Genomic DNA, 15154 nt, shown 5'->3' with positions numbered 1-15154 from the left:
AGGCTGAAATGATGACCTTAATTCTTAGGACTACTTTTCTAGTCACAGATGTTTTCAAGTTTCTAAGAAAAAAATAACAAGGAGGCCTAAGAGGCTGCTTCACAGAACTACTTTAAAATGAACTGAGTAGGGATGGGGGCAGAGCCTCAAGCATGTATGTGACCTTTCTGGTCTCAGCAACTTGCTATGTAGCTAACACTCCAGTGTTCACTGGTTCCCCTCCCTCCCAGCAAGTGGCACTGAAGGGTGATGGTAGCTCCCTTGTTCCGCCCTCCCGTCTCTTGCTTCATCTGGTCTTATCAAAGAGGAGCCACGTGGCTTGGAGACTGGATTCTTTTAAGGCACTCATAAGGTGGGTCCTACTGCAAAGAGTCAGCTTTGAGGGGGTTGGTCTGTATACCTGTGTCCTTACCTCAGGCTCTGAGAACTGCTGGGGAGGGGAGTCTGCTGAGCTGAACCATAGGTGCCATGTCTGTTCCTGCTTATTTAAAAGTACAGGCGTACTGTTTGCATGTGGTATGCGCTGCCTGCCTCTCCTGGTCAGTGAGCTTGCCTTGAGGCAGAGGCAGCCTCTTTGGACCTACTCTGCCTACAGACTGGATGGTGACAAACGCCAGAGGCCAGGGATGGCTAAGTGAAGACACTCATCTCAGAAAGCCCAGACTTCGGACAGCCATCTGGGAACCTGTAAGATGCCAGAGTTCTGTAATGCTTTGTCTGACACAGCAATTTTAACATTGGTCGTTTCTCCCCCTTTTAAGGGATTTTAATGTTTTGCTGCTTCAGGTGGATGGAGAGTTCACCAGTCCCACTCAATGCTGCTCCTACCCCACCACACCCACCTGATACAGGGTGCTAATTTATGCTGAGGTGGAGATAAAGAGGGGACCCAAGGGGGAGACTTATTTCATGAAGCTGAAATCTGGTTTTCAAGGCCTCCGAGGCTTTCTTCTGAACTTATCACCAGCCCTGGCTGGAAAGTAGATTGTGTTTTTAGTAATGTGTACTGTGATCTGTCCTCAGTATAATGTATTTTGTAATGTATTTTTCTCATCTACCAAAGGATGAAACAAATAAAATTATTTAAATAGCTTGGCTCTAATCAAATTATTTAAGGAAATAATGGGAGCCACATTCACCTGATGTAAAGGGAAGCACCAGCTCCTGTGCGCTATAGCTGTATAAACACCAACTCTAAAGAAAGTCTTCCACTTTTCTTGTCAAACCTAACAGTCCCTTTCCTAACCTTACATTAGGCTGCTAATGAAGTTACACAGCATTAGAAAAATAAATAAAATCAAGGCCACCTCACCCTGAACCAATGTTCTGTCCCCTAAGAAGGGAAAGAGAAAGGACACAAAACTTATACCGTATGCAAGTGTGCATCTATATCCCAGGCAACGTCCGCACGGCCGGCACACGACAGCTTCCCAGTCTCGCTGCTTCGGTTTTAGAGGGCAGCACTGGGGAGGGGTGGCTAGACAGAGGAATCGATCACCCCAAACGTGAAGCATGCCAACATTTATTCACCAAGGCGATGCATCAATGTTTAAGTGCTCCCTACCTGATTCTATGACAGAATGCCAGGAAAATTAAAGAGTGGGCCCCTCCATTCTCCAGAATCTGTCAGGGCAACTTATATCATGCTCTGAGGGTACAAAGAAGAGACACGGGAAAGAATACAACGGCTACATCAGACTTTCAACCTCATGGAAGCTTCCCATGTTTGGTTCAAATGTTCACACTGAGCTGGGGGACGGAAGGCACATGACAAATTGAGAAGTGAGCTGGGGGAAAGGCAAAGGGGAATCCAATCAATCCTGGGCACCGCTGTGGCCTTTTTCACCCCCAAGGCCTCAAGAGTGAAAGGGCAGAGCAGGCTGAATCTAGACAAGAGAAGAAACGTGCCGATTGTAGCCATGTTATTTAAACTCTTCAAACTTCAGGATGTGCAACTGGAAGAGAAAGAGAAAATCTGATTGGGAAGGCAGGACTGCCCCCAGGTGGTCCACCCAACACCCCCTGGACAACTTCAGTTTGTTTCCTCTAAGGGAATGACAGGTAAACCCGCAGCATCCAGGCCGAGGCCAGGGCCTGCAGCTGAGACCTTGGGAGGTAGGGGAGGGGAACAGTAGATACCCAGCAGTTACCTCCAAGTTCAAAGCACCAGTGATTTTCCCTTTGAGGATGCGATGGATAACCTGACATGAACTCCAAATATCTGTAAAACAAAACACAACAAAACCTTGGTGGCACTTGGTCAGGCAGAAGGAGCAAGGGAGGGAAGTGAGAAGCCGGGGCTGCAGGGAAGTGTTCTGGCTGCAGACCAGGTCTTGCAGACAAGTCTCTGCTAGTTAGTACTCATTCCCTGCTGCCAGGATATCGTGAGATAATAAGCACTGCAGAGGGAGGAGAAGGGGAGGGCAAAGTAAGAGCAAGTAAAAGGAGGCATTATTGTTGTTAAAATAATTACAGGGATCTGGGATTTTACATTCCCTAATGGAAATTCTGGAGACAGAAAACTGTTCATTCAACCCTGCTCTGAGAGTTTTGGCTGGAGGGATGGAGGTTAAAAGGCAGAGAGCCTTTTTACCATGACGAGTGCACATTCCTACCTGCTGGGACAAGGCAGGGCAGAGCGCTGGTCAGACACTCACCTTTCTCCAGGACATCTGCCCTTACTCAGCTCCCGCCACCCCGCCAAACTGGGACTGTTTGTATGCATGAAACTGGCTCATATCAAGGGTCAGACCTCAGTTCCACCCCCAGCTATGCCATTTTCTTGCTATGAAATGTGAAGAAGTCCCTTTCATTTTCCTGAGGCTTCCTTTCCTCATGCATAAAGGGAGAAAAATTGTACACCTGCCCACCTGGCCTCGGGGTCATCTCAAAGTCCACACAAGAGCTGAGAACCCACATATCTGGGCTGCACACTCTGGCCCCTCTGACAGGCTGGGAGCTGCTCTTTGGGGGCAAGGGCTCCTTACTCTGGGCCACCCTCCAACAGCCAAGCAGTCAGGTTCAGCCCACCAGAAGCTCCCAGGTCCTGTCTGCTGGCATTACTCCCCAGGCCGAGAGGCAGGGGCCCTCTCCATGCAATGACCCAAGGTGACCTCTGGGTGGCGCCCATCAGCCTAGCAGGGAGGCTTGGCCCTGCACTTTGGGGAGGTGCTTATCCATCTTATTTTGTGTTGTATGTGTATTTCTTCACAACCACTTCTCCTCCTCAGCCCCCAGAGCATTCTTTCACTCTTTCACATCTCACCTAAACCCCAGTCTCGAGAAGGGGCAGAGCAAAGAAGGGGCCTCTCCGTTTCAAGGGTGTAGAAACTGAGGCTCCACAGGTGCCTGGATCTACAGTAACAAACACCTCACACTATATACAAAAATAAGCTCAAAATGGTTTAAAGACTTGAACATAAGGCATGACACCATAAAACTCCTAGAAGAGAACACGGGCAAAACATTGTCATAAATTGTAGCAATATTTTCTTAGATCAGTCTCCCAAGGCAAGAAAAATAAAAGCAAAAATAAACAAATGGAACCTAATGAAACTTTAAAAGCTTCTGCACAGCAAAGGAAACCATACACAGAACGAAAAGACAACGGATGGACTGGCAGAAATTATTTACAAATGATGCGACCAACAAGGGGTTAATTTCCAAAATATACAAACAGCTCATACAGCTCAATATCAAAAAAACAACAACCCTATCAAAAATGGGCAGAAGACCTAAATAGACGTTTCTCCAAAGAAGACATACAGGACTTCCCTGGTGGCGCAGTGGTTAAGAATCTGCCTGCCAGCGCAGGGCACACGAGTTCAATCCCTGGTCTGGGAAGATCCCACATGCCGCGGAGCAACTAAGCCCGTGTGCCACAACTACTGAGCTTGTGCACTAGAACCCGTGAGCCACAACTACTGAGCCGGTGCACCACAACTACTGAAGCCAGTGTGCCTAGAGCCCGTGCTCTGCAACAAGAGAAGCCACCGCAATGAGAAGCCGGCACACCACAACGAAGAGTAGCCCCTGCTCGCCACAACTAGACAAAGCCCATGTGCAGCAACAAAGACCCAACGCAGCCAAAATAATAAATTAAAAAAAAAAAGACATACAGATGGCCAACAGGCACATGAAAAGATGCTCAACATCGACAATTATTAGAGAAATGCAAATCAAAACCACAATGAGTTATCACCTCACACCAGTCAGAATGGCCATCTTCACCAAGTTCACAAATAATAAATGCTGGAGAGGGTGTGGAGAAAAGGAAACCCTCCTACACTGTTGGTGGGAATGTAAATTGGTACAGCCACTATGGAAAACAGTATGGAGGTTCCTTAAAAAACTAAAAATAGAGTTACCATATGATCCTGCAATCCCACTCCTGGGCATATATCCGGAAACGACAAAAACTCCGATTCAAAAAGATACCTGCACCCCAATGTTCATAGCACCACTATTTACAAAAGCCAAGACATGGAAGTAACCTAAATGTCCATCAACAGATGAATGGATAAAGAAGCCACAAAAAAGAATGAAATAATGCCATTTGCAGCCACATGGATGGACCTAGAGATTATCATACTAAGTGAAGTAAGTCAGACACAGAAAGACAAATATATCACTTATATGTGGAATCTTAAAAATAATACAAATGAACTTATTTACAAAACAGAAACAGACTCACAGACATAGAAAACAAACTTATGGTTACCAACGGGGAAGTGGGAAGGGGAGGGATAAATTAGGAGTATGGGATTAATAGATACACACCATTATACATAAAATAGATAAACAATAAAGATTCACTGTATAGCACAGGGAACTATAGTCAACATCTTTTAATAACCTCTAATGGAAAAGAATCTGAAAAAAATATATATATGTATAACTGAATCATTTTGCTGTAGACCTGAAACTAACACAATATTGTAAATCAACTATACTTCAATTTAAAAAAGAAAAGAAAAAAATAAAGTAACAAACAGCACATTGGGGGAGATGCTGAGTCCAAATGCTCTAACCCCTATCGCTGGTCTCCAAATTCCAGTTTTCTTCTACACGGAATGCTTCTCTAAAGAAATCTTAAGCAAAACTCAATGTACGTGAAACAGATGGAAGCTGAGCCACTCTGGCAGAAGCGAGACCGGGAGGCTTGCCCTCCCCTCACTCCACCCAGAGAACTCAGCCTTCGGGCAGCACCTGAGGTTCCTTTCCAGATCTTGTTGCTCAGAGAGACCAGGTGTGAAAAACAGTTCTCAAGAAGCAGCTTTGCAAGGGGCAGATGCCGAAAACAGGGGTGAGATCAAAAGAATAGAGGCTGAAGGGCAGGCATCCTGAGGGCCTCGGCTGCCCTGGACGCCATTCCCGCCGAGGTCCCAGAGGCGCGCACAGCATCTCCTGTCTCCGAGTGCTCAGGAGGGTGGAGGGCACCTTACCTTTCTCCAGCATGAATGGCTGAGCCAGGGGGGGAATGGTCCAGAAATCGTCACTATCCAGGCTGCGCAGGGATTGCACTGGGATGGTGGCCGACTGGCCGAAATCGATGAACGTGACAACAGCCCAGGAGTCCACTCGGTCCAGCACCCAGCACCTGGCCAGAGGGAGGGAGAGGAGGCTCATCTCACCTGGTGGCACGCACAGCAGTCCTCACGGAGAGGGCTTGAAGGTCTGGGCTAAGAGGGATGGGAGTTTCCTACGCTGTTCCCCACCTTGGATGGAGAGGTGATCAGAGGAGAGGTATCTTGAGAGAGGAAGCAGCAGCAAAGAAACAAGAGTCCAGAGAATGGAGAAGCAAACCTCCAGCCCTGCCTGGTACACACCTGTTCCAGGCCCATCCGTAATCACCCAGCTGGTACTCGGCCAGACAGCGGGTCCCGCGCCGCACAGCCGAGTCGTGCAGGTAGGGCTGCTGCTCCTCTGCCTCGGCCAGGGCTCTGAACAGCGCCTGCATGTTCTGGTGCAGCGTCTGTGGACGGTACAAACGCCACGGGCCTCGCTGCCTGCCCCACATGGCACGTCTGTCTCTGCAGGTGTCACCTGTTACCTCAGCACCGCTGATCCACCCCAAGGGAACTGAAGGTATGACGTGGGACCAGGGATCAGAGTGCGGCCACTCTGGATGTCCACCGCTGATGGGCCCCCCTCAGCTCGCTGACCCCAGCAGGGCCCCTTGAGGTGGCACCGAAGCCCAAGAGGACCCCCAGCAAGCCTGTACCTCCGTGACATGCATGGCCCAGAAGAAGGGGGTCTGAGGGACAATACTGGTCACCAACAGCCCCACGTCCCCGCCGACGCTGTGGATGGTGGCCAGCCAGCCCAGGTCTCGGAAGCATTCCCTCGAGAGCAGCGCCAAGAAGGACCCTCTGCAGGAAGAACGGGGAACAAAGGGAAGGGAGTGAACACAGGAGTGATTCAACCAACACCTGTCCTGGAGGATGCTGGGCAGGAGAGTCACCCTGACAAGAGGGCTGTGCACCCCCCCGCCCAGGGTGGCAACAAGACAAGTGCCCAGGTAATCATAATGCAGAGCAAAGGGAGCACCACGCCAGGGGACACAGGGGTTGGAGAGTTTGGGGAAGGGGAGAGGCAGAGGGAAATAAAAACACACCAGGGAACTCCACAGAGAGAGATGGGCAAAAGCCCTCACTGGGCTGACCTTGGGCCTGCCTGAGTGATTCATGAACCTCAAGGGATGCAAGTTTGGACCGTCCACAATGCAGGACACGTCTGCAACGCCCAAACCACTCCTCCCTGTGTTTAAGCACATGCCACGCCTCATCCCACCACTCCACTAACTCTATCGCCTAAGTCACACATGGTTAGAAAGGCAGACCTGCCATTTAGAAAAATGAAACAAAAAACATACATCCTATAGCATTTCAAGTCAAACAGAATAGTCTGGCATCACGGACACTAAGAATGGTGCCTGCCGTTAAAGCAGAAGATGTGGTGGACATGCCGATCTCACGGCATCCAGGGTAGGGGAGAGTCACAGGCCATCACTGTACAGAAATGGAGACAGACTGTGTAAGTCACTGTGGGTCACAGCCTTAGAGCCTGGGTCTGACGCAGGAGTTCCTGAAAACTTTATACCCCTCCCCAGTACCATCCTTGCCACCACCCTCTAGGGCCTGAGCAGACGTTTACTGTTGTCCTTTGCCGGCGGCCTCTCTATACCTCCGCTCACCTCATTTCCATGGGAACTGCAAAGATGCTTGTCCTCGGTTTCTCTGTCTTACAGGGGTCAACAGAAGCTTTAGGAACGAGCTGTGTACAAGCTGGAAAGCAGAAGGTTGTGTTCTGAAGGCACCAGGGCTGTCTCAGAGGACCGTACCCCACCTGCCCCCCAGAAGGCCCTGGCCCCACCCTCAGGGGCAGGATGAGATGGGAAATGAAGCTATATCCTTCTGGGTCTCGGCCTCCACATCCTCAGCTGGATGGGGAGGGTTTGCTGGATGACATTCTTTAATCAAGAAAGCATCCTAAGGAGGCTTCCCTGGTGGCGCAGTGGTTAAGAACCCGCCTGCCAATGAAGGGGACACGGGTTCAACCCCTGGTCCGGGAAGATCCCACATGCCGCGGAGCAACTAAGCCTGTGCGCCATAACTACTGAACCTGAGCTCTAGAGCCCGCGAGCCACAACTATTGAAGCCCATGTGCCTCGAGCCCATGCTCCGCAGCAAGAGAAGCCACCGCAATGAGAAGCCCGTGCACTGCAACTAGAGAAAGCCCTCGTGCAGCTATGAAGACCCAATGCAGCCCCCCAAAAAAATAAAAATTAATAAATAAGTTAATTAATTAAAAGAAAGCATCCTAGAGGAATAAAAAGGGATATTTCCTACACTGAGGGGTCAGCGTGGGACAAAGCTGGAAGGGAGGCTGGGAGAAGTGAATCAGGAGCTGCAAAGACATGTCCTGGGAACAGATGGCAGCTCAGGATCTCACCAGTGGTTCTAGCAAATCCTTGACCAGAGGTCTTCTCCAAACCCTAGGGAGAAAAAGAAAAGGTACCACTCAGGCACAGTAGTATTCGTTTCACTGGTTCACATGTTGCGTCTCTCCAAGCAGATCTGGAGACAGCGCAGCAACAGCCCCTGTGCAGACACAGGCTTCAGCTGACTTTTGGGGCTTCCTCCACTTTCTCCTTTCTCTCGGGGAGGTCCTGAGTCAACCAAAGACAAGAGGTTCACGGAACAGGAAGGCAGGAGGGAGGGAGGTGCTGGTCGGTACCTAGAGGCGCAGAAGCCCAGCACTGCTTAGCCCAGGAGGCCCCTGCGGGCACTTCTTAGGGGAGAAAGAGGTGGAAATGGTTACTCTGGCAGCAGGACTGGGTGGAGACAGAAAGACTACAATCCTGCAGCCCTCAACCCACGCTGGCTTCCCTTGCTCCACCGTCCACACCTGGAAAATCCCCCGCCCTGGTTACACCCACGGATCTGCACGCCTGCCGCTTCGCTGCTTACCCCACTCCCCGCTGACCGCTACCTGAGAACACATGCGGCCACTGTTCTCAAATGGACATGCCACAATCCCATGGTAAGCCCCTGGTGAGACAACACCTCACCCCTTCCTCTCTTCAAACCCTCCATACTCCCACCCTCTGCCCACCCTATGAACCTGCCTCTTCATCAGGAGAAAACTGGAAGCAACTGGATGGGAGGCCCCTCATCCTCTCACCACCCAAACCATGGCCCCCCAGCCCCGCCCTCCCTGCCATCCCTCTGTTACCTTCTCAGAAGGGTCTGGCTCTGGGGCTGGCACTGTCTCACCTTCTGGAGGGCAACACCCCTGCAGCCACGCCCCTTCTCCTCTACTGCCCTCTCTCTCCCGGTGGACACCTCCCACCAGGAAACAAACATGCTCCATTATCCATGTTTGCAAAGACCCTGCCTCGCCCCCCAGCCCCTCTGGCGACCACCTTTCTCTGCTCCCTTCACTGAAAGGGGTGTCTAGAGTCCTGTCTCCTTCCAGTCAGGCCTCATAGAGACGCCTCCCTGACAGGCCAACCAAGAGGTACACAAACTCAGCATGTCTAAAACGGACCATCCGCAAGCTGCTTCACCTCGGCTTTCTCAACTTTAGTAAGCCTAGCGGCTCAGGCCACATTCAGCTCTCTTTCTAGCTCTGCATCAAATTCATCAGCAAGTTAAGCCGTCTCTTCCTCCAAAACACACCCAAACCCACATACTCCTCTCTCTCCATCTCCACCACCCCAATACTAGCCATCACCATCTCTTACCAGGACCGTAACAACCATGTCCAAAGACGCTGCCACACAGCCTCCTGCAATCCAGTCCCCACCCAGAAGACAACACAACCTCTTACAAACCAAAATCAGATCACATCACTCACCTGATTAAAACCTTCCAACACCTTCCCATTGTGCTAACAAATAAAACTCCAAGTCTCCAGGTGGGCTCACCAAGGCCGCCATGATCTACCCTCCTTCCCACTGCCCTCTTCTCTGCCCACGTACCCCTTTTCCCCCCGTGTCACACTCTGAGGCATTTGTAGGCGGCCCCTCTGTCTGGAATGTTCTTTCCCTGGTCTTACCCACGGTAGGCTGACTTGTCATCCAGAGCTCAGCTGAGAGGTCACTTCCTCACAAAGACGACTCCCTAAGAACCATCTAAGTGACCCCTCTCCTCTCTATCACATCACCTTATTTCAGTTCTCTGTCTGGTACTTGCTACTGAGACAGGCTGGGCCCTGGGACCCTTTGCTGCTGTGCTTGTACCTGGACACACGTCTCCTCAAGCAATGAAATACAAGGTAACTATTAGGGACTAAAAATACCTGCGTGCATGTGCAGTCGGGGCAAAGATACAAAAAACACGGAAAACCCAAAACCCAACTGCCATTTCTGAAGAGCCGGGAGCGAAAGCAGGGTCCTGCGCAAGCCCCCTGCACACACTGCCACCGAAGGGGTGGGCAGACCTCCTAAGCACCCCTCTGGCCCGAGCGCTGGACACACCCCTCCCCTCACCCCATATACGAACCAGCTCTCCCTGCCTCGGGGAACCGGCAAGGGAACCTGTTGCTTGTTTTCACTCCCCCCCGCTGCTGCAGGAGGGGCCCCAATAACACCTTGTGTGAACTTCTTGTCTGGCCCATTATCAATTTCTATTGATTAACCATGCCAAGAACCCTGGTTGGTAACGCTATTTGACATTTTCCTTTTTTCTCTCTCTCTCTTTTTTTTGGGGGGGGGGGCATTTTCTTATGTATTCACTTATTTATTGGTTCACTATATGTGTCTTTCCACTGGAATTTAAACATTATGAGAATGTGAATCACATCTGTCTTTTGACAATTACCTTCATTGCTGAGGTAACCCCAGAGCCCAGAACAGTGTCTGATACATATTAAGCTCTTAGTAAATATATGTGACAGAGAAAAGAAAAAGAGAAGAAAGGAGGGAGAGAGGAGAAATGAACCGGGGCAAATTCTTAATCTAAGCCTTGGCTTCCTCTTCAATACCACGAATCACACCTGATGTGAGGATTTAGGTGGACCAGTATCTGTTCAGGACACTGACATGAAATAGGTGCTCAATAAATGGAAGCAGTATAAGAGAGGTTAAAAGTACAGGTTCTGGAGTCAGACTGGGCTCCAATCCTGGTTCCAGAACTGACTGGCTCCTTAACTTTGGCCTGGTTACTTGGTGCCCCCACCTGCAGGATGGGAGAGTAGCAGGACCTACTGCTGTATTTAAACAGGTTCACACAGCAAAGCGATCAGAACACAGCCCGCAGAGTGAGCCCTCCGTGAGTGAACTACCACTGTCCACCGATGGGGCCCACGCTAAACCATTCTGCCCCTGCTGTTTACCTACAACAAAGCAAAGTGACTGTTAAAAACTGTCCTCTAGGGCTTCCCTGGTGGCGCAGCGGTTGAGAGTCCGCCTGCCGATGCAGGGGACACGGGTTCGTGCCCCGGTCCGGGAAGATCCCACATGCCGCGGAGTGGCTGGGCCCGTGAGCCATGGCCGCTGAGCCTGTGTGTCCAGAGCCTGTGCTCCACAACGGGAGAGGCCACAACAGTGAGAGGCCCGCGTACCGCAAAAAAAAAAAAAAAACTGTCCTCTAGCCAAGCACAGAAGGTGCCTTTTTATTTAGAATCTCCTAAGACAGTTCCAAATACCAATCCCAAGAACCAATTATTAGCGGTGGTTTCAGGCTAAAAATTATTATTAATACAGAAACATTTAAAACCATTTGGGGTCTAATTATGATTCCCTAATGATTTAAGAGATAAATATAACAAGCCTGTTTTGCCAGTTTGTGAAATTAAGTTTCAGAGGAAAATCTACACAATTATCATTCCACCGCCACAGCAGACACATCATCCAAGAACAAGCCTCACATTTCAGGATGTCTGCAGCACGGAAGTGGCCACCTGGAAGCTACAGAGATCAAGGCGACACCTCAGCAGCTGCCACACCAGCAGACTGTGATTAAGTTCTATTGTTGCTGTAAGCGGTTACTCTACGCCCAATCCATCCACAGCTGTTAATGCTCTCGTTACTTTGTTCTGGGACATTACTACCAGCTGGTCAAGCGTTCCAAGAGGTGGCCTGGTCCAGAATCATGCTGGTGAGTCCCAGCAGTGGGAGAGAACACACAGGGTACACAAAGGTCAGTGGCCAGAAGGCTTTTGGGGGTGGGGTTGGGGGAGGGTCCCATCCGGTTCCCCTACACACCAGGGAGAAGCTCTCCAATCACTACTGTGGGGTGGGGGTCACAGGCCTCACATGACACTCAGAAAAGTGGTGGCCTCCCTGAGACTGCTCACTGCCACACCCCTGGCCCACTGTGGTCACCTTGGCCATCACTTTTAAGGCCCTGTCTCTACCCGGGGAACTGCACCTGGAGTCACCTGAAAGGCACATCCACGTGGAAATTTAATACTTACAGCTTTAACCCTCGACTGCCACCCAGTAGCACACCTTGTACTTCACAGGTGACAGGCACAGACCTTGCTCTCAGGGAGCCATACTGAGTCACTCCACACATATTTATAAAATGCGTACATTCTAGACATGGCCACCATGAAGCTCACACTCTTGGTGGGGGCAGCAGACAAGAAGTATACAAAGAGGTATAAGGTCAATGACCACAAGGGCAAAGAAGAAAAGCAAGTCAAGGAGAGGGGACAAGCGGGCAGGGGTGGGGGAGGGAGTGATGGCTGAACAGACGCCTAAATGAAGTGAGAAGGCAAACCCACAGACGCCTGGGAGACGAGCCTTCTGGCTGGGAACACCTGAGGCCCTAAGGTGGGGATGTGCTTGGTGTGTTTGGGGAATGGCACTGGGGCTGGAGGAACAGACACTTGCATCTCTTACCTGGACCACCTGAGACAGGTCTTCTGCTTCCACTCTGGCCCCTGGAGTCTATTCCACAGGGTCCCTTTAAAACCTAAATCTCGGTGAATAGATGAACTAATGGTGGCACATCCATACAAGAGAACACCACTTAGCATTAAAAAAAGAATTGCTGATGGTGCGACCGCATGGATGAATCTCAATAACATTCTGCTGAGTGAAAGAAACGAGACACAAAGAAGCACATATGGCATGATTCCATTTACACCAAACTCTAAAAAGGATAAATCTCATTTAAAGTGATAGAAAACAGGTCAGTCACTGCCTGCGGGGCAGAAAGCTGGGATAGGGCACAAGAGAACCTTTTGGGTGACTGAAACGGTCTATATTTGATTGTGATGGTGGTTACATGGCTGCATACACTTGTCAAAATTCATCAAACTGTACACCTAAAAGGGGTTCATTTTACGTAATACTTCAATAGTTGATTTTTTAGTGTACCTTCATGAAATCTGGTTATGTCGCTCCCTGCTCAAACTGTCCAGTGTTCTCATTATTATGTGACTATCTAAATACCAACTGCTGCTGAATCAAGTTACATACTATGAAAATTTTTTTTTAATTTTAATATTAATGGGACTTCCCTGGTGGTCCAGTGAGCAGGACTCCTTGCTCCTAATGCAGGGGGCCCGGATTCAATCCCCGGCCGGGGAACTAGATCCCACATGCACGCCGCAACAAAGATCATACGTGCCACAAACTGAGACCTGGCACAGCCCAAATAATTAATTTAAATAAATAAATAATTTTTTTTAATTTTAATATTAAAAAAAAAGTATGTATTATGATTACTTTTATCCTTATACAACCTTCTCCAGGAATTAACTGCTCCTTTTTTCCCCTCCATTTACTTGGACTTCCTTAAATCTCTGGCTAAGTTTTCCCACACCCTCCAATGGCTCTTTATAACACCTCTCCAGTCGTTTTTATACTTTTCTTCATACAAATGTCACCCTGGAGTCTCACATCATCCTGCTCTGGCTGGACTGAGTGCTGCATAACAAGTGTTCTACCCCTTTGTCATCATCTGGGAAGTCTCAGGTCCCCCTCCTGGGGGGTTGGACCTCCTGCTCCCAGCTTCCCTCATTTTTTGCCTTATTGCTTCATTGTATTGGTGCATATCCCTCCATAGCTTTCTGAGAGCAGCTACATGGGACATACATTTTTTGAGACCCTACATTTGTGAGCAAGTCCTTATTCTACCTTCATTCTAGAGTAATTTAATTAAGAACAGATTGGGGGTTAGACATTATCTTCCTACAAAATTTAATGACACATTCCAATCCTATACCCTTCCTTGTGGATTCTCTTTCTGAAGCTTTATCCAATACTCTAAAATATTTCTATAATGTGTCTTGGTGTAGGTTTTTATTTTCCCAGTCATTATCCTAGGTACTCAATGGTTGCTTTCAAACTAAAAACATATCCTTCACTCCTGGGAGACTTTGTTATATCATTTGATATTTTCTCTCCCACGTTGACCTGAACTCTTCCTCCATGTTTATGTTGCACCACTGATCCTCTCATTTTACCTTTACTCTTCTCTGAAACAATTCTACTACAAAATATTTCGATTGATAAATCCTCTCCCCCAAAAGCTATTATAAAAATTGACAAAATTGTCAAAAACAACCATTTCAGTATTCTGGACATTGAACAGAAGCATACAAAAAACAGAGTATCTGTTAAAAAACAACAACAACAGAAAACTACAGGCCCTTGGATAAGAATATGAGACTAAGGTGTGTCAGTCTGGAGCTTCTCCCACTCTCTGGTCCTTTGGCTGATAGTTCTACCACAGTAGGCAAAGCTGTGAAAACCGGTAGCTTCAGAGGTGGCTGACTTTACTGGAACCTTGAAACATCAGAAAGTAAGAAAGAACATGGTAAGAAAAAATATGGGTAAGTACAATAGGTTTTCTTCTCATGAGTTTTCTAAATTATGTTTGACAGTTGAAATAAAAATTGTAACTGTCCAATATGGTTCTAAATGAACACAGAGGACATATTTTTAAAAATTACATTATAAACAGGGGAGGGTAAAGAGAAATAGGGTTTCTATACTTAATTCAAACCAGTAAAGTCAACAGGCATAGACTATGTTATGTATATATAACATGTAGAGCAACCACTTAAAAAGGTATACAAAGAGATACACTTAAAAAACACTACAGCAGAAGCAAGAAGAACTACAATTCTGCAGCCTGTGGAAGGAAAACTACTTTCACAAAAAGACAAAATGAAAAGGCAGAGGAATTTGTACAGATGAAGGAACAAGATAAAACCCCAGAAAAACAACTAAATGAAATGGAGATAGGCAACCTTCCAGAAAAAGAATTCAGAATAATGATAGTGAAGATGATCCAGAACCTCGGAAAAAGAATGGAGGCAAAGATGGAGAAGATGCAAGAAATGTTTAACAAAGACCTAGAAGAATTAAAGAACAAACAAAAGGGATGAACAATACAACAACTGAAATGAAAAGTACACTAGAAGGAATCAATAGCAGAATAACTGAGGCAGAAGAATGGATAAGTGACCTGGAAGACAGAATGGTGAAATTCACTGCCACGGAACACACTAAAGAAAAAAGAATGAAAAGAAATGAAGACAGCCTAAGAGACCTCTGGGACAACATTAAATGCAACAACATTCGCATTACAGGGGTCCCAGAAGGAGAAGAGAGAGAGAAAGGACCCAAGAAAATATCTGAAGAGATTATAGTTGAAAACTTCCCTAACATGGTAAAGGAAATAGGCACCCA

The 15154-nt window shown here is 48.2% G+C and overlaps 1 protein-coding gene across 12 annotated transcripts in view; it reads right to left on the bottom strand.

Moving 5' to 3' along the window:
* Positions 1–1506: 1506 nt before the first annotated feature.
* Positions 1507–15154, bottom strand: part of TDRD10 (tudor domain containing 10) — a 93758-nt gene continuing 80110 nt past the window's right edge. For 6 of the 12 annotated variants that reach the window (XM_027094973.1, XM_027094971.1, XM_027094972.1 and 3 more), the window contains 7 exons: positions 7954–7996; positions 7196–7286; positions 6224–6371; positions 5829–5974; positions 5445–5599; positions 2151–2221; positions 1507–1955 (listed from right to left, as the gene is read on the bottom strand). In XM_027094973.1, coding sequence (XP_026950774.1) covers positions 1923–1955; positions 2151–2221; positions 5445–5599; positions 5829–5974; positions 6224–6371; positions 7196–7286; positions 7954–7996 — 687 coding nt within the window. In that variant the 3' untranslated portion in view covers positions 1507–1922. The other 6 variants (XM_027094968.1, XM_027094970.1, XM_027094964.1 and 3 more) reach the window with 5 other exon arrangements.

Source organism: Aethalodelphis obliquidens, unplaced genomic scaffold (genome assembly GCF_003676395.1).
Source record: "Aethalodelphis obliquidens isolate GAN/ISIS:26980383/991018 unplaced genomic scaffold, ASM367639v1 scaffold90, whole genome shotgun sequence".
NCBI classification, from domain to species: Eukaryota; Metazoa; Chordata; class Mammalia; order Artiodactyla; family Delphinidae; genus Aethalodelphis; species Aethalodelphis obliquidens.
Note: the sequence above shows the minus strand (reverse complement) of the source record. Positions and strands in the feature narration are given on the sequence as shown.